This window comes from Sander vitreus, chromosome 16 (assembly GCF_031162955.1).
Source record: "Sander vitreus isolate 19-12246 chromosome 16, sanVit1, whole genome shotgun sequence".
NCBI lineage: Eukaryota > Metazoa > Chordata > Actinopteri > Perciformes > Percidae > Sander > Sander vitreus.
Window position 1 is genome coordinate 11,038,319 of NC_135870.1, and position 17,674 is coordinate 11,055,992.

A 17,674-nucleotide genomic window follows, 5' to 3' on the forward strand; every position below is an offset into this window, starting at 1 on the left:
ATTAATATATGCCGTCGTAGAAAATTCATAGTCCTCGTTTAAGTTTTAGTTGTTGTTTTTTCGGATGTGACGCCATGTTTAGTACCTGCACTACCACCTCCGCGCCACTAGGGGTCTCCTCCTCTGCTCTATCCGCACGTGTGTTTGAGTTGGATGGATTCTACGCGAGATTTTGTATCGGCGTACAAACATGTCGGCGTTCAAGAGAAAACGTGGAGGACAGGCTCCTGTTAATAAAAAGGCAAAGAAAGGGAAATTTGTAGTAGATAAAGCTGAAGCACCGTTAGAAGCCGAACAGGAGAAGAAAAATGAAGTCACGATTCCACCACCGGTTTCGTTGGTAAGTGCTTGTGCTTATTAGCCACAGAAGTTGGTAGCGAGTTAACATTAGCTAGCGTAATACACGGTTGTATGTTTTCTTTAAGTTATTTAATGCCATTGTTATACTAAAACAGCAAATACCCCGTAACTTAGCTATGACATACGCATTGCCTTGTGTATGTTAATGTGTAACGTTAGCACGACAAAGATAAAGTCTTTAAATCACAACGTGCCCAGTCTGAGATCAACACTCGCATAACCGGGCCAAGCAAACATTTGATTTGCTCAATGTTTCCTGGCTATTATTAAAATATATAAGGAGGCCATCTGAATCACCGGGGATGTTTTAAATGATATAATTGTAAGCGTGTTTTTGTTTGTTTTGATATGATGAAATAAATTATCTTGAACAGGGTAAATGGACCAACAAGGAAAGGGTTCTCATTTTCTCCTCAAGAGGCATTAACTTCAGAACAAGACACTTGATGCAAGACCTGAGAACCCTGATGCCTCATTCAAAAGCAGGTTGGTGCCCTGTGTCAATTATACAGTATTATTTCACACACCCCACATGAGCGGACTACACATTGTTAATTATGTTGAGCAGATATAAGTTTGGTCAAGCATACTGCCACAATAACAAGGTATTTCTTGTGTCTTTTAGATACAAAAATGGACAGAAAGGACAAGTTGTTCATTGTTAATGAGGTGAGTTTATTTAAGATTTGAACACGTATGTATATTCAGATACATTACAGATTAATTAAAGATCTGCATTGTTTGCAGGTGTGTGAGATCAAAAACTGCAACAAATGCCTCTTTTTTGAGGCCAAGAAGAAGCAGGACCTCTATATGTGGTGTGTATTTGTTACATTCTCTAAACAGTATGATGCCCGTTTGTAATTGGTGTTATAGAACAGCGGTCCCAAAGTTTTTCACATCAAGGACCTCTAAACTGACACTAATTTATCCATGGACCCCCCCCCCATTTGATAAGATTTTGTCTCTGGGTCCTGTATCTTTTAGGATTTTTGCTTTTTAGATGTTTTATAACAAAGTGTATGAAGCCCATGACCAAATGAGTCATACATTCTGTCATTGTTTTACTTATGGATGGAAATATAGTAAAAAATAAATTACTTTTTGCTGTGCAACACCTGGGACCACCTCAAGGATCCCTGGGGGTCCCCGGCCCCCAATTTGGTAACCGCTGTTATAGAACACATTCAAAGTAAATTCAATAATGTTCTTTTCTTATAGGATTTCAAACAGTCCTCATGGCCCTTCTGCAAAGTTTCTGGTTCAAAACAGTGAGTTACATCTGTCCTACAATCCTGAAGTCCAACATCTGTCATGTGCCATGGGAAAAAAAAAAAAGATTTATATGATTGTCTCCTCCACAGTTCACACACTGGCTGAACTCAAGATGACAGGAAACTGCCTCAAAGGATCCAGGCCGCTGCTTTCGTTCGATCCCGTGAGTATTTCAGCGATGGGCATCTGTGCCACAAAGACCTGTAATTCCATCCAAACGTGACATCAGACAATTTCAGTAATTATCAGTCTAATTATTGTTTTTGATTAATTGAACTATAAAATGTTCACCTGCACACACTCTCCACTCTTGGTACATGATTTCCCATTGTTGGTCTGAGTACTAAGGGGTTCTATATTACCCAGCTGCAACAACAAAAAATGCATTTATGTACGTTGACAGCTGGTAGTTCAATGAAAAGGTAAGAACTTTTCAGAACCAGAACTAAACTTTTTGTCTCTTACAGAAATTTGACAAGGAGCCCCACTTTGCTTTACTGAAGGAGCTCTTCATCCAGGTGTGTATACAAGATGCATACATTAATCCTGACAACCCTTTTGGTAATAACCTAGCAAAGTACTTTCTGTTCAACTGCAGCCAGAAGATGACATTGTGGAATTCTGAGATGGAGTGTTATTTAACTGGAACGTTCAACAATTTTACATTTGCATTGTGTAATTTAAATTTAGACAGTGTTAGATTAAAGTTAACTTGATGTAATATGACTTGGACAGTGTCGGTGGTCATTGTTCAAATGCAGCAGTGAATGTAACCATATGCAAGCTTTACTTTGTTTGAAAGCTGAGTAGGTTGTGTATCTACATTTCTAAATTTAAAAGTACTCATTACGGTTTCAGACTTTTTCCACGCCACGGTACCACCCTAAAAGTCAGCCGTTTGTGGACCACGTCTTCACATTCACCATTGCAGACAACCGGATATGGTTCAGAAACTACCAGGTAACGTTTTACAATTCTTAGCAAAGTCTACAAGGCTAAAATTAGTAAATATTTCATTGTTCTTCTGTTGTGGGTTCAGTATTCAAATATTTATTTTCTTTACATTTGTAATATTTTCTCTGTGCCCCGTTCAGATCATCGAGGAGGATGCCTCTCTAGTGGAGATCGGACCTCGCCTGGTTCTCAACCTCATCAAGATCTTTCAGGGGAGCTTTGGAGGGCCTACGCTCTTTGAAAACTCAGACTTCAAGTCTCCCAACATGGTAAAAATCCAGTGCCTGCTAGTCTAGATTGTAAGCATGTGGTGTGCCTGATGCATTACCCTGCTACAGCCTATTCAGGGTTTCGTGGGGTCTTAAAAAGTCTAAAATTTCAAAATCAATATTTTAGGCCTTAAAGTCCTAAATTTGCTGAAGTATTGTGTTCTAGGTCTTAAATTATTTTAAACGCGTCTTAATTGTCCTACATCCATGCAACGCTACCTCTAATGCTCATTGAAATGTTTTTTTAAATTCTGCGGTGTTCTCTTTCGCTAGTCCAAATATATAATTCGCTGTATGTGTACAGACTATTATTACTGTCGCTTTTATTCAATTTGAATACATTTATGTACTTGAAAGTACTTTTGTGACTCTGCATTTCATTGTACTTTTGTCGTGAGAAAGGCCTTAAATTTTGACTTGGTAAGACCTGCAGAAACCCTGCTATTAGTTTCTGACTGTCAGTTACATTTCTCTTCACACACCCACAGCACCGGCGAGAGATCCGACTGGCAGCCGCAGCCAGAGTGCGTGAAAAGCAAATGGTGAAGGAGATGCAGAAAACGAAGAGGACTGAAGCGAAGCAGGAAGTGGCCAAAGACGTTACAGCCGACGTCTTCCTAACGCCAGCTGAGGAGAAGGCTGTTCACATCCAAACGGAAGCACCTGCGCCTAAAGTGATGAAGAAGAACAAACACAAAGCTTTCAAAAGACAAAGGATGGCACGCAGGTAACTGGAGGGACGCGATTCCGAGGGAGTGGCTTACTACTGCCATGATTCACTATTGTCTCAAGGAAATGTGGTAATGCAACAGTGCAGCAAGAGAAGACTTAATGTGCAAAACGTCATTTAATTATCAGTTTTGACAGTATGAAATCTTAAATATTTACATTGTGTATGACATCGGTTGCCGTAGAGGTGGATTCACCCATTGTAAATTTGCTCCCTTGTTTAGGAGGATTGTGCCGATTGTAGCTGGCAATAAGTCTCAGCTTTAACAATACAGCAAACAATACTTGCCCTTTTGATAAAAGTAAATATTCCATCAGTGTAAAAAAAAACAACCTTGTTTATTGATTTTGAGTGACTGCAGTTTTCTATGTCATGGAAATAAAACAATTTAAACTTACTGTCTGTGTTGTCCAATATACTCCAAACAAGTGGTTGTTAAAGGTGTCAGCATACACATTCAACATGGACAACTATGGCATGTGTGTGGAGAGCTGCAGGGAAATCAAAGGCCTGTTGAGAGCAGACCTACTGTAAACCTGCAACATTAGACCCCTTGAGGAAACCGTATCATGTGACGTGTCTTAAATCTCTTCCTTTTTATGGGCCGTCAACCAGCTCACTCCATGTGTCAAAGAAAAAAGGCAGAAGTGCCAGAAAGATATCGCACTGTACACAGACCATGACCAGATCACAATTGGTCTACAAACTGCATGCTCATGAAGTTACAGGCAATGTTTTTATGTCGAGGGAGACAAGTACCTCAGTCTCCATAGGAACAAACAGTAGTACATATCTGTATGGAATGATGTACTCGTTATAATAGTGGTCTAACTACACACGGGGACAAGACCAGGTAAGTGACATCATCTTTCCACAAATCCAGTGGAAATGCTCCACTCAAATGGCTTGGCAAATAGTGAACCAGGCCATTTTGTAAAAACAATGCAGCCTTTGCCACTGTGTCCATTATCCATTTGGCCCATTAAGTCCTCCATTTATTTCTGGTGTGCACCCCACTGGCTAGACTGCCTACAAATTCAAAGCGACCGGCCATCACCGAAGTTAAGGTGCTTGTTTAAAGGGAAATTCCACAGACTTGTAATTACTGCTCCTCCACCTCCTCGTCAGGACAACAAAAATATTCTACAAAGCAGATCTGTCCATCGTCGTTCCTGACCAGGTACTGCAGAGAGAGGAAGCCCCTGCTGTCTGTCCTCACGGAGACTTTACAGGACAAAGCCAGGGCTTTGGTGGACGGCTTCAGCAGGGACATCTTGTACCTGTCGCCAATTAACAGAGGACAGCACAGAAGGTGGCGCTTTAATAAAACTCATTACAGACAGAAACAGAGAGCGAATTCCTCCGTGTGTGGTACAAGAGGTGGACAAACTAAAGCTGAGGCAGCAGAATTGGTCCTTTTCATAGCAGATATTTTGACTCACTGGTGTGGCTCTGTGATACAATTAAATGGAACAAAGCAATCAGTGTTATTAATTATATCTATGCTTTTCCTGCTCTGACAATTTAAATGTCTTCCGTCAGAAAGGTTATTACAAAAGTAGTTAGATTATAGAGGTATATGAATTGGATCGTAATCATCAGCTTTTAAAGAGACGAGTCCATCACCACATCACATCGGCAACTAAATGAAACTCAAAAAGAACTTATGGGAAATAAATAACCACACGTTATGTCCATTCATCCACTACTTCGTCAATGCCATTCTTTTCATATGTTTACTATCTCCAGTTCCCCTGGTCCACCCCAGGGTTAGTATAGACTATTTCTCGGTGCATACCTGTTGGTTTGTGTCTTGGTGCATCGGAAAAGCTCCATCATGTCAGAGTCTTTGGGATAATCATAATGGGCATTTCCAGAGTTCCCAAACGTAGACAACCTGAAGAGCAGAAAAAGTGAGGAGCGCTTTAGCTGAAAGGTAGTAAGAAGCATCTGTCAGCACTATTTCTAAAACTCTAAAATTGATTCTGTGAACGCTAAATGGTAAATTTATTGGAAAACATTTTGTTAAAACAGAATCCCTGATGAAGGTCGCGACTAAAACTTTGCTACTCAATCCATTTAACATATAAGCACTGACAGTGTGCAGGAGGTGATTTTTGTTTGGTATAATCAAACAAAAAAAACATTGTAGAGTTTAGTGTACTTCCTTAACCTTGAAATATTATTTTGGGGGGCTTTTCCCTTTATTTGATAGTGACAGTGGAAAGGCGGGAGGGAGAGAGATGGGGGATGACACGCAGCAAAGGGCCGCAGGTTGGACTCGAACCCGGGCCGCTGCAAAGGACTCAGCCTACATGGGCTCTTACTGGGTGAGCTAGAGGTCGCCCCCAACCTTGAAAGATTTAACCGTTTCATTATTGAAAGGAGATTAATGTATTCTAAACATGGTTCTTTGGAGTTTTAGCAATATAACCATTAGCCAAATGTCCTGTAAACATGAACAAGTAGCAATGCTGTTTTAGTTTTGATAACACACCTAAAGTATGGCTGGCTGGGGGACATAGTGATCTGAAGCACCTCACTGGTCATGTCCAGCTCAGAAAAGGCTTCCTTCAGACTTTCTGACAGCAGGATCACCTTTGAAAAGAGACAGAGGTACATGAGTAGTAATCAGTCATGTTTTTTTTTGTTTGTTTTTTATAAAACTTGCAGATACTGTCACAAATATCCCTAATGTGTTTGTAAAGTAAGTGACATTGTAAGGAAACTGAAAAGTAGTTTATCCCTATCATTACATGAAATAGTGAATGTTTACCTTATTTGTGACGTTGGTGCTGCAGAACTCAAAGTCCACTGGCTCTTCTGGTTCTTGGGTGTTGATCTTGCACACAGTCACGACTCCACCCTCCTCTAGGAACAGGGTCAGGGGGTAACCGTACCCCTTGTAGCACATCCGCAAGGCTGTTGATACTCCTGCATCATCGCACCAGGGAGTTAATGAAAATGTTAAATTATAGCTGAGATGGATAATAATCTAACGATAGCTAAAATATGAACAAAGTTAGCAAACTTTGTTTAAATAAATATATATTTGGATTCCTTCATCTTTACCTGGTGCTGTGCTTCCTCCAAATATATTGAGGCAGTCCAGCAGAACTGTGAGGTTGACCTGAAAACCCACGGAATCGTCCTTTATGGTGAACTCTTGGAAGATCTCAGCCTGGAACAAAAAGAAGACATGTCTGTTATTCCAAGTATCGCCATTAAAGGGGATACATTTAACAGAAACACAAGACTCTCCTGCATTCAGCTGGATCACTTCCTGTGTTTGCTCAATGAAAAAGTACTACTAAAGTTAGTATTACTATGTAAAGCAAGCACACCTGGATGAAGGCATTGGCTTGCAGACATTTGGAGTCCTCCACAGTAACCTTCAGGCCGTTGGGTGTGGCGCTGAAGATGGCATGGTCTTTAAATGTGATCGCTTTCAGTATGTTGGACAGATTGCGAGCGTTATCCAAACTGGCCACTAAAACGTATTGTTCAGCATCGCCTTGCGACTGGGTTGACAGAGGCATTGTGGGACTGAAATGAAGACACAGAACTTTACAAGGAACGTCTGAACAGCAAATGTTCAGGAGGGTAAAATCTGCACAAAACTATAAAATAGCTAAGTTAAATATCGAAAATGTTGTTATAGAGAGGACTCTTTTATTGCAACTTGGATACCATTTTCATTTTCAAATCAAGAGGGAACGCTTGACTTAAAAGCTTCATGTAAACTATAGCATACACGCACGAATCTGTCATTTAGCTGTCTGATATTTACCTAGCTATTTTAAGCTAGGCATCACATGTAGCAGTTAAAAACACCGTAAATAGCGAGATGCTGCTAATTCCTGTGCCATGTATTGCACTATCTAGCATCCCCAGTAAATAAACGTGTACAACGTTTTACTGTTAACTCTGATAATGTGTCGGTCACTTACACAGTTGTTATTCAGAAACTCATTTGGTTGATTGTGTTTTGAAGAAAGATTAGCGCCCCGGACAACTTCCGCTTCTAGTCGCTTCTTCTACGGAAGTAGGTATTGCGCATGTGTAATCGCATTCCGGAGACTTCACAGCAGAGACCAAAACACATGAGAATAATATATCCCGTCTACAGCGGCAGTACGTGACAACAGTGGTGTTTTGTCATCAACAGAGGTGAGAATTATTACTTAGTTAATGTATGGCTAGAAAAATGCTGTTTAGTCTGCAGGTTCATTATAATTCCTCATACCTGTAACGTTACGGAGCGATGGTAGGAAGCTAGCATTAACGTTAGCTGTCAGTCACTCTGATGACGCTGATCAGTAACAAGACAAGTTAATAACACACACAGTTGTCTCAAAAAGGGCCACGGCAGGTCGACGATTAATGTTGCAAAGGAGAGCAGAGAACACCGCCTCTTTTCTGCTATTTTTAACTTAACATTTGCTTTTTAAACACCAGTTTTACTAACAGGTCGCTGGTGACAAACCTCACTGCTTTAAGAACTAGTGGAGGGAGGCATAATACATGTGCTTACTAAAGTGATATGGAGAATACACTTTATCAGATACAGTTCGCATCTTGACACTTAAAACCTGCTTGTTATACTCCCCCTTGTGAAGCTCTGTCGACACTACAGTCTGGTTGGCTGCTATTCATCTTTGTACTACAACCCTAACAGGCATTGCTATGATCGACCAGTGAAGGTTTTTATTGCAGTTGGGCACTACCCAAATCATCCTAAGGATTTATCATCTTGTAGATGGCTAATTGGTAAACGTTGCTGCTGTTTTGGCTCTCAATCATCCTTGGCACTGTGAGCAGACATCACAACAATAGTTGCATCAATTTTATTTATACAGCCCAATATCACACATTTGCTTTACAATCTGTACAATATATGACACCCTCTGTCCTTAGAACTTTTCTTGTAGTTTTGTAGTTTTTATATATTTTTGACAATTTTCACTTCTATTCTTCAAAGTCCAACTAAGTTTTATCTAATGCACACCTCGTCAACAGATGCATAGGAAAACGGAAGTCCCGCACACCGTCAGCATTAAGTTTATTAGACATACAGTGTTTTGGTCAGGCATCAAAATCCTGGTTTTGATCCTGTTTCTCTGTGCTCTGTGCATGATTAATGGACCTCATTCCTGAATCATATGCACAGATCTTAGCAGACACCTAGCATCAACCTCCAAGCATACAAGAAAATGTGTTCGTTTGTTTCATAAGGGCATTGTTTATGCTTTTATGTAATAACTGCTCAGCATTTATATATAAGTTTAATTTCACTATTCAGTCAACTAATTTGTATTTTCAGGTGGCCTCATGGACAGACATGCAGGGTTTTAACCAAACATTTCAAAAAAATTAAATGGCCACCCTATAGCCCACAAGGATATCTATATTGACAGTTCAGTCATATGTCTTGATTAATGAAATCAATATATAAAATTATCTTTCTTCATATATTTGCATAAAATGTTTAACAGTCTGTGGTGACTGAGATAAAGGCACATTACTATTATTATTATTTTGAAAGCTTGTGAATCTCTGTGTGTTCTTTCTCTGCTTTAGATTCTTCATTTTGTGCAGCCTGTTTCAGCCACAGCCATGGTGTGCATTCCCTGTATTGTGATTCCTGTCCTGTTGTGGGTCTACAAGAGGTTCTTGGAGCCTTTCCTCTATCCTTTCATTTCACCTATTATTAATACATTCTGGACCAAAAAAGCGGTTCAGGAGACTGGCGCTACTGACCAAAAAGTTAGCGAAAAGAGTAATGGGACTTGCATGGTAAGTTAATTGAAAAGTAATGATTTTGTTATTAAGGGTGCACCGATACCGATGCCAGTATCGGGTATCGACCCGACGCCGTGCGCATGTACATGTACTTGTAATTATAAAATGACTCCGATACCACCTCATAGCAACGTGACATTCTTAGTCGAGCAGGTAGGCGGCGTAAAAGGAGCACATCCAGATGCCATAAATGATGACAGCTCTTACGGAGGCTTGACTTTCTAAACAGCCTGCGAAGCTTATTGGGATTATGGTGAAATCTATCCGGGGGGGTCATACTGGCCAAAGTAGGCCTGCGTAATTCCTGTCTCTAGTGTGCCAGCAGAGAGAGGCTTCTCCCTGAAGAACCGCATCAAAACAGCGCAGTGACGTTGCCTTGGGGGAAGGCAAAGGCTTATGTGCATCGCGAGTTGCAGAAAGACACTTGTTTACAATTATTTTGATTCAACTCAGCACTTTATAATTTTATGAGCCAGTTTGTTTGCACTGTAGTTTAATTTTAATCAGCATAATGTTATGTGCATTGATTTCATTCTTTTAACCTCTCTGCCTGTAGCAAGTAGCCTACATTTCAATATAAATAGTATAAATCTACATCCCTTGATGATATTATTCTTTATATAGCCTGCCTATCAATTGTTTTTTTAGCACAATAAACACGGAGGAAAATATTTCTTTTAGAACTTTTCCCATTTGACTGGTAAAATGAAACCTTACAGGTCCCATGACCGGCAGAAACACTGGTAACTGCTGGCGTAAACAAACCATTCTCTCTAACAGCAGTAAATCCACATGGCTAATTAATATGCATGTGAATGGCATCATTGGACTTTACGTTCTTCATTCTTGCTAAACTTCACTCAGTATTTTGATATCAGGAATATGATTTATTTTATTGACAATAACGCAGGGAAATGTCCAGCCCACGGGCACTGAGCTTTGAATAGCAAAAAGGCATGGTACTTTGAAAATATGGCTTACATTTGTTGACAACAATATCAGAGCAGGCCAAAATCATCTGTGTGTCTGAAAACACCCTCGGACCCCAGAGGGATTATTAAGTTCTTATATCGGTACTCGGTATTGGCGAGTACCCAAATGTAAGTACTTGTACTTAGTCTAAGAAAAATGTGGTATCGGTGCTTCGTTATGAGATTTTAATAATTAAACCCTTTTTCTTTTATTTATTTATTTTTGTCGAGCTGTAGGCCTCAATATTGTATTGTACATTGAATATCAGTAGAATATAGTAGAAGGATTCTTTCTAACATGATGACTGCTCTAGTGCAGGAATATCAGATAATTGCTTCAAAATAAGTATTTCCAATAGAAAAATGTGTTTCCACAACTCACCTAACAGGAACCACTTAACCACTCATCCAGACAAATGTACAAATGTAAATGTATTTTCTCATATTTAACATAATTTAGGGTGATTGGCTTTTGCAGGTTAAGTTGGGTTTCACTTGGCCTAATCATGACTGATACTGGTGTTCGTTTTAGAACATCTTCATGGTTGTATGTTAACTTATGATAATTTGCATTTTTAAAGTTTCTTTCACATGTGTTTCAGCCTGAAAGCAACGGTGAGGTCACTGCCAATGGATCCCTTATAGCAGCAGATAAGAAGACAGATTGACGGCTATACATGTTCATAATGCATCTAAAACAGTGTAAATATTACAGTACGTTAATATAAAATAGAGAAACTATTAACTAACTTATCATTTCTTCTTTGAATGGAGTGGTTTTTGATGACCTTCCATAGTGTGCGTTTCTTTTTCATTTGTTATACAATAACTTTAAGAAATTGGTATTTGTTGATATATATTCCTTATTAATCATGAATTGATATATGCCTTTACTGTGTCAAATATTCACTCTCAATGGAATAGTTTTTCTAAAACAAACTTGCAGTTTAATGAATGAATAAAAGAAACCCTTCAAATCAAAAAAAAGAGGCTGCTTTATTGCTCCCATACTAAGATTGGCTTCCACTTCAACTAGCTTGCTCACTTCATATTGTAAAGTCATTAAGGGTTCAATTTTGTTTGTATTTTTGAGATATTTTAAATGTAACTAACAGCAATATCATATCTGTGGAAAAATGGTTTGAGATTTGTAATGACAAATAGTGAAAAAAACAAGATTTTAGCAGTTTCATGACAATTTTAAAATGAGTAAAATATTTTTTTAGACAAAACTGGAAGTAGATACAAATGAATAGTTCAGCCCCGGCATGCACACATACATACATACCTGTATACATGCCAATTGTGTACATAATATATGCTTCTTTTTACAACATGTACTTGTATACCTGTATGTATTCACTCTTGGTAGAATAGTTTTCCTCAGTCAAATTTAATCAATAAATAAAATACAATCTTGTATATATAAAAAAGATGCTTATTCATTGATCCCATACTGACAACAAGTGCATCCATCTCAAAAGTGCATTGATGTGACAGTGTGATAGCCATTGATGCGGCTATCCTGTGTAAAATGTTCTACTGTAGAACCTGTTAGTAGATAGAAAATCAAAGTTGTTATGGTTTTTATATACAGTCTGGTTTAGATCGTGGTTTAGATCAGGCACTATGGCCCTATTTCTGTCTGGAACGTCACAGACGTAACTAACGCCCACATGTCGTCATTACGCAAAGGGTGGCGACGTGGAAAACATGGAGGAGAGAGGTATGTAGAGTAAACTTAATTCTCTCAAATGACCTGCAGTTTGAATTATTGGCTTTTGGAAATTACACTTGATGAAAAAATTTGGACACAACTGTCCATTAGTGTATAAAACAGTCGCCTTTTAACGGTCCTGGGAGTCAAGAGAGCCGTGGAAACTGCGAGAAGCATTTATGACAGGTAAGCGGTCAGCTGATAGCGAACAAGCCGCGTTAACGTTAGCTGTTTACTGGACCGTGAGTTATTAACTGCCCGGTTAACCGTACACGCTCATGAATCAGTACCGTAAATTTACCTAGCTATGATTTAATGCTAATGTGTGACTGCCAGTAAGCCGTGTTGAAAGTCAAAATTGCCGAGACTATTTCTTGCACTTGAAACAGGATGAGCTAGCTAACTTGCAAGTTGGTTAACTCAAGCAGATGCAAGTGCAGTTACATTATAAGCAGATACAGCTAAAGACGCATGAGATAGCACACTGAATCTGGAAACTACACAGTGAATCTGGAAACTAATTTTTGAAGTGACAATTGTCTGTTAGACAATAACAACAAGAAGCAAATAGCATGTTTTGGTGGCATGTGTATCTCCTCTTAGCTCAGATTTGTGCCTTTCATGTATTTCCATTAATACTGATAGATGTATACACGTAGATATAAAACATTTTATATATGGGTATAAACTATCATTCTCTGTGGTTGACCACAACTCTGTACTTCTAGTGTGCTCCAGTTTACTTGGGCAAATGTTGGCTCGCAGGTTACACCTGTGTGCTAAAGGTGTGCCATTTCAAGAAAAAGAAACGCACTTCCTGGTTCCTAATGTGTCATCCTGTTGTGAACTTGGACTTTCTAATAAATTAATGTATTGGACTTGGTGAGGACAGATGATTTTGCTTGCATATAATTACACAAATCAAGAATTTGTTTTAAAATACACGGATCGGGAGATTAGATATCCCTATTATCAGTCCCAGTGGCAGCATGCCTTCTTGTATTATTTATACACTCCTTAGATTTCCACATGATAGCTCTGCTACTTGTGATACATCTTTGCTATGGATTAGTGAAACTAATTTAGAGGTGATGTTTAATCTGAATTGTAATTATGTTTACAAGTGGTAAGTGATAAAATGAATCTCAGTTCTGTGCCAGTTACATCTCCTACTGGCCTTTCTACTGTACATAGATGGTTGTAACGACCATTATAGCCATTTTGGTGACTGCAGCTTTTTACTGAGCTAATTCAAACCTTTTATTGTAAACAACATTTGGCAGATGTGCGGTGTGTGTTGAGTTGATAATTATTCTTTGCCAGGACATTTGAAATCAAGGAAACATTTTTTTTAAGTTACTTTCCAGCAGTTCAACAGTGTTTTGGGGATTTATGCATCTACAAACCCCAATTCCAATGAATTTCGGACGTTGTGTAAAACGTAAATAAAAACAGAATACAATGATTTGAATCCTTTTTAACCTATATTCAATTAAATATACTACAAAGACAAGATATTTAATGTTCAAACTGATAGACTTTATTGTTGTTTTTTTCTCATTTTGATTTTGATGCCTGCAACACATTCCAAAAAAAGATGGGATTGGGATTTGCAAAAAACATTACATCTTGTCTTTGTAGTGTATTCAAAGGATTTGCAAATCATTGTATTCCGTTTTTATTTGCATTTTACACAACGTCCCAACTTCATTGGAATTGGGGTTTGTATTTGTGTTGTGTAGAGAGAGAGAGAGAGACTTAAACTGGGGATGCTGTTATATGGTCGGCACCTTAAAACCCCTTGGCCACCAAGGCGACCCCTTCTAAACATTTTGAGTTTGAGGGCAGGCTCATAATGAAGCTTTTCTGCAGTCCTTAAAGCCTAACATTCTGTGAAGTGGCTTTTTAGACATACATAGTTTAGGACATACATAGTTGTTTGTTATCTGTGATGACATCAAATATTAAAGCATTTCCTCTGCCCCAGGATTTGGCATATGCCTGGTGAAAAAGCAGTGAAGAGTGGTGAGTCTGGCTGAGTGGAGCCAGTAGAGAGAGATGGGAGCCAACACCAGCCACGTCAGTGACCTGTCCGATAACCCCAGCCTCAGGGCCCTGGTGGGTACGGAATCCATATCTGAGAATGATCCTTTCTGGAACCAGCTCATCTCCTTTACCTTCATCAGTCCCACCAGCAGGTACACAAACACACATGGTTCTGTAGTCTGATTATGTGCCAGAATGTTGCAAGTAGGGATGTCCCGAATCGATCAGCTTTTTTGGCCCCCGATCCTGATCCAATTTTTTAAATATTGTCCCGATCCGATACTTGTATTTGCCTAGATATTAGAGCTACACACCGGTTTTTTTTGTTTACAAAAATAACAAAGTAACTAAAAAGTGTCTTCAGCTAAATACATTTAACTTAGTATAGCTAGCATTTTTGAAAAAATCGCATATAAATTCAACTTCTACTTAGAATGGTGTAGAATGTACTGACGTAAATGATCGGAGTAAGGTGATCAGGGTGACTGCTGAGCCCCAATCAGTTAAACAATGCCCGTATTGGCTCCGATCTGATACATCCAGATCCGATCGGGACATCCTAGATTCAATGATTATTAGTTTCAGGAATTTATCAAGTTAAAGTACCAAACAAAAAGTCCTGGTTACAGCTTTACATGCACAATTCTCTGTTTGAAGTCATTATGGCGCCTACTTGCTAGCTTTCTCCGGAGCTTTCAGACGCATCTCACAATGATGATGATGTCAAAAAATGTAGTTGAAAGCTAGTAAAGCTAAGTAAACAAACCTTGTGTTGAGGATTTTTTTGCCAAACTAAGGTCAAGAACTTTCACAAGAGCACACTCACACACACACAGAGACACAGACACACACAGAAACACAGACACACACAGAAACACAGACACACACAGAAACACAGACACACAGACAGACACACATCAGAAGAAGAATGAAATTAATTTTGAAATAACTCAACACTGATAATGAGAATAAATGTTAGTTGCAGCTCTAGATGAAAACAAGACGGCAGCCAGAAGGGGAAACACATTGGAGATAAAATAGTAACAGTAGCAACATTTTTTGAATTGTAGACCTTAGGGGCCGTGGTGGAAAATGTATCTCCTGGAAGTGTTTTTTTCATCAAAGTTTTATAACTGGTGTGTTTTAAATATTTTAAAGGACAACAAACTATTAGTGACTCCTCGAAACGTTTGGCACACAACCTTTCTAATGAGAAAGTATGATTTAAAAAAATAAAATAAAATTATGATTCCCAACCAGGATCCAACAATAAACTGCAGACAGGATGTTTGCACAGCTCACCTCAGTAATGATCCTATAGTTATTGTCCTGCTTGGCTGAGAATAGATCAACATTTAGATCCTTTGTAAATAGTGTTGAGAAGTAAAGACACTACACTACATTCTGTCTTGAAACTGGACTTTGACTGATTTTACATCTTCATTTAGTAAAGGAGTTTCATTCATTCATCTTTGAAAAGTTGTTGACAGAGCATAGGCTCTTGTGTACTAATTATGCTCATTATTGCACTATGCTTTCCTTGTATAATCAAAGATTTGTCTTCTTTGTAAACACAAATACAAGACATAAAGATACAAAGTGAACATATATGCATTGGGGGTAACACAAAACTATTAGTGGTTAAAGTCAGTGCTGTGACTAACGATTATTTTCATGATTGACTCATCTTCCAATTATTATCTTGATTAATCTTTGAGGTCTGTAAAATGTCAGAAAATAGTGTAAAATGCCCATCACAAGTTCCAAAAGTCAAAGTCGACATATTCAGATTGCCTCTGTTTGTCTTCTTTGACCAACAGTCCTAAACCCAAAGATATTTAGTTTATATTCATAAAAAAAAAACTATAAAAGTAGCAAATATTAATATTTGAGAAGGTGGGACCAGAGGATTTCTGCCATTTTTGCCTAAAAAATGACTTAAATGATTCAACTTACATTTTCTATTTTCTGTCATTGCAGACGCAAACTATTTAAATGTTATTAGTGTTTGGTTACTGCAGTTTTCTAGCATGACAACAGAAGGAAGTTAATACAAGCAATCGGCTCCTCTGATCCATTTTCTCTATATGTTTTAAGTATCTTCTCCTTTTCTTTCTAACTTTCTTCTTCCCTGTTTTTTTCCTTTCAACTAGTGGAGACTCCAAGTTACTGGAAGAGGCTGTTATCCCCCTCGCCAAGATCCTCAGTACGTTGCCTATAATATAAATATGCTTCATGTGTGTTTTTTTTTAATTACATTTTTAACTGGTCAATACCTTGGTCAACTTGTCGCAACTTCTCCAGACTTCAAATAAAAAAACATACACATTTGTTTCTTCCTATTGTTGTTGTTTGCATGCCAAACTTTATGATATGGACGTTTTTGGATCTTATGTAATGCTGCTAATTAGTTCTCTCTTGCTTTTTTCCCCCCCCCAAGTTGAAAACAATCCCAGAACGGGGAACTTTGGCGCTCTCGTGAGAATTTTCCTGGGAAGAACCAAAGAGCTGAAAATCTCTACAGAATGCCAAGAGTGAGTATGGGAACTTCAGAGGAGAGAATGAATTCAGATGACTGTGTTAGTAATGATAGACCCTGTTCATGTTAGTGTTCGCTGTGTGGGAGTGCAGGCCAGTTATTGTTTGATCACACGCAGTCAGGGAATCCACCACCTCTTTTTACAGGGGAGAAACATTGAAGTAGTTGTAGTTTCCCATGAGAAAACTGCTGAGGTATAACCATCAACACATGTGGCATTATCCTGCACTCACTGCCAACCTTCATTTCCACAGAGATTGACCCTGCCCAAGTCACCAAAATGTTTTGGGTGGGGTTCGGGTTCGTCTCCTCATTCTCTATTAAACATCATTAGAGGTTGGCGTTATCGTTCCCCATCGACTCCCATCTATTTTTCTCACATTTCATAACACATTTTGTCCCATAAACAAATCTACATTTTCTGCTAACATAATTGGCATCTGCAAATTGTCGTGTGTGTGTGTGTGTGTGTGTGTGTGTGTGTGTGTGTGTGTTTAGTGGTTGTGAAACATTGTGGCTTGCAATGGATGCTTCCAATCATTTCTTGTTTTCCTCCCCATTTGTTTCTCACCAACTTTATCCCAATTTGGTTTCTGTGTAAATATATAGTTACTTGTGTAGTATCATTACATGCCATGGTGAAGGCAATGGTATACTCACCATTTTTATTTTTTTTAATATATATACAGATTTTACACAGGATTTGATCTTACTTGGGCTTGTGTGTTTTTTTGTGTGTGTGATTTTTCATCTTCACATTTTAAGTAGTACAAAAGGAGATGCATGTGATGTACAGAAACTCAAAGGCCATCAGTGAACTTTGGTGTTATTATTTGAGAACCGCCAGTTCAAAGTAGCGTCGCTACTTTGAATGTTTTTAGAGTATGCTCCAGTGGTTCTGCTCAGTCAGTGTAAGATGATGATTACAATGTTATAACCCGATGCTTTATTAATTTGGCATGAGGAAATGAATTCAAGGGTTAGGCTCCAGTTTCTAGTTTCAGTCGGCAA

The 17,674-nt window shown here is 38.7% G+C and overlaps 4 protein-coding genes across 5 annotated transcripts in view; 3 read left to right on the forward strand and 1 right to left on the reverse strand.

Annotated features, from left to right (window-relative positions):
• Positions 1 to 139: 139 nt before the first annotated feature.
• bxdc2 (brix domain containing 2) lies at positions 140 to 3,985 on the forward strand. Its single transcript, XM_078271546.1, has 10 exons — positions 140 to 340; positions 735 to 846; positions 986 to 1,029; positions 1,108 to 1,178; positions 1,582 to 1,631; positions 1,725 to 1,798; positions 2,103 to 2,153; positions 2,494 to 2,595; positions 2,730 to 2,858; positions 3,347 to 3,985. The coding sequence occupies exons 1-10, from the start codon at positions 191 to 193 to the stop codon at positions 3,587 to 3,589; spliced, it is 1,026 nt and encodes a 341-aa protein (XP_078127672.1). The 5' UTR covers positions 140 to 190; the 3' UTR covers positions 3,590 to 3,985.
• rad1 (RAD1 homolog (S. pombe)) lies at positions 2,087 to 7,641 on the reverse strand. Its single transcript, XM_078271547.1, has 7 exons — positions 7,539 to 7,641; positions 6,933 to 7,134; positions 6,661 to 6,769; positions 6,365 to 6,522; positions 6,086 to 6,186; positions 5,387 to 5,485; positions 2,087 to 4,868 (listed from the first exon to the last, which is right to left on the reverse strand). The coding sequence occupies exons 2-7, from the start codon at positions 7,125 to 7,127 to the stop codon at positions 4,691 to 4,693; spliced, it is 840 nt and encodes a 279-aa protein (XP_078127673.1). The 5' UTR covers positions 7,128 to 7,134; positions 7,539 to 7,641; the 3' UTR covers positions 2,087 to 4,690.
• Positions 7,642 to 7,649: 8 nt separating this feature from the next.
• Positions 7,650 to 11,348, forward strand: c21h18orf32 (chromosome 21 C18orf32 homolog). Its single transcript, XM_078271549.1, has 3 exons — positions 7,650 to 7,758; positions 9,169 to 9,384; positions 10,964 to 11,348. The coding sequence occupies exons 2-3, from the start codon at positions 9,205 to 9,207 to the stop codon at positions 11,027 to 11,029; spliced, it is 246 nt and encodes an 81-aa protein (XP_078127675.1). The 5' UTR covers positions 7,650 to 7,758; positions 9,169 to 9,204; the 3' UTR covers positions 11,030 to 11,348.
• A 670-nt stretch (positions 11,349 to 12,018) lies between these two features.
• The window catches only part of dym (dymeclin), a 56,833-nt gene continuing 51,177 nt past the window's right edge, over positions 12,019 to 17,674 (forward strand). The window contains exons 1-4 of one of the 2 annotated variants that reach the window (XM_078271545.1): positions 12,019 to 12,087; positions 14,066 to 14,276; positions 16,278 to 16,330; positions 16,565 to 16,658. In XM_078271545.1, coding sequence (XP_078127671.1) covers positions 14,137 to 14,276; positions 16,278 to 16,330; positions 16,565 to 16,658 — 287 coding nt within the window. In that variant the 5' untranslated portion in view covers positions 12,019 to 12,087; positions 14,066 to 14,136. Of the gene's footprint in view, positions 12,265 to 14,065; positions 14,277 to 16,277; positions 16,331 to 16,564; positions 16,659 to 17,674 lie in introns of both variants that reach the window. The other variant, XM_078271544.1, reaches the window with a different exon arrangement.

What these genes read in the sequence shown, in the direction of transcription:
- bxdc2 (XM_078271546.1), top strand. Translation starts at nt 191, where the DNA reads ATGTCGGCGTTCAAGAGAAAACGTGGAGGACAGGCTCCTGTTAATAAA. An exon ending in AGTTGTTCATTGTTAATGAG is followed by an intron (nt 1,030 to 1,107) that starts GTGAGTTTATTT and finishes CATTGTTTGCAG; the next exon opens with GTGTGTGAGATCAAAAACTG. An exon ending in TGAAGGAGCTCTTCATCCAG is followed by an intron (nt 2,154 to 2,493) that starts GTGTGTATACAA and finishes TTACGGTTTCAG; the next exon opens with ACTTTTTCCACGCCACGGTA.
- rad1 (XM_078271547.1), bottom strand. Translation starts at nt 7,127, where the DNA reads ATGCCTCTGTCAACCCAGTCGCAAGGCGATGCTGAACAATACGTTTTA. An exon ending in TGGAGGAAGCACAGCACCAG is followed by an intron (nt 6,523 to 6,660) that starts GTAAAGATGAAG and finishes GCGATGATGCAG; the next exon opens with GAGTATCAACAGCCTTGCGG. An exon ending in CCCAGCCAGCCATACTTTAG is followed by an intron (nt 5,486 to 6,085) that starts GTGTGTTATCAA and finishes TCTGCTCTTCAG; the next exon opens with GTTGTCTACGTTTGGGAACT.
- c21h18orf32 (XM_078271549.1), top strand. Translation starts at nt 9,205, where the DNA reads ATGGTGTGCATTCCCTGTATTGTGATTCCTGTCCTGTTGTGGGTCTAC. An exon ending in AGAGTAATGGGACTTGCATG is followed by an intron (nt 9,385 to 10,963) that starts GTAAGTTAATTG and finishes CATGTGTTTCAG; the next exon opens with CCTGAAAGCAACGGTGAGGT.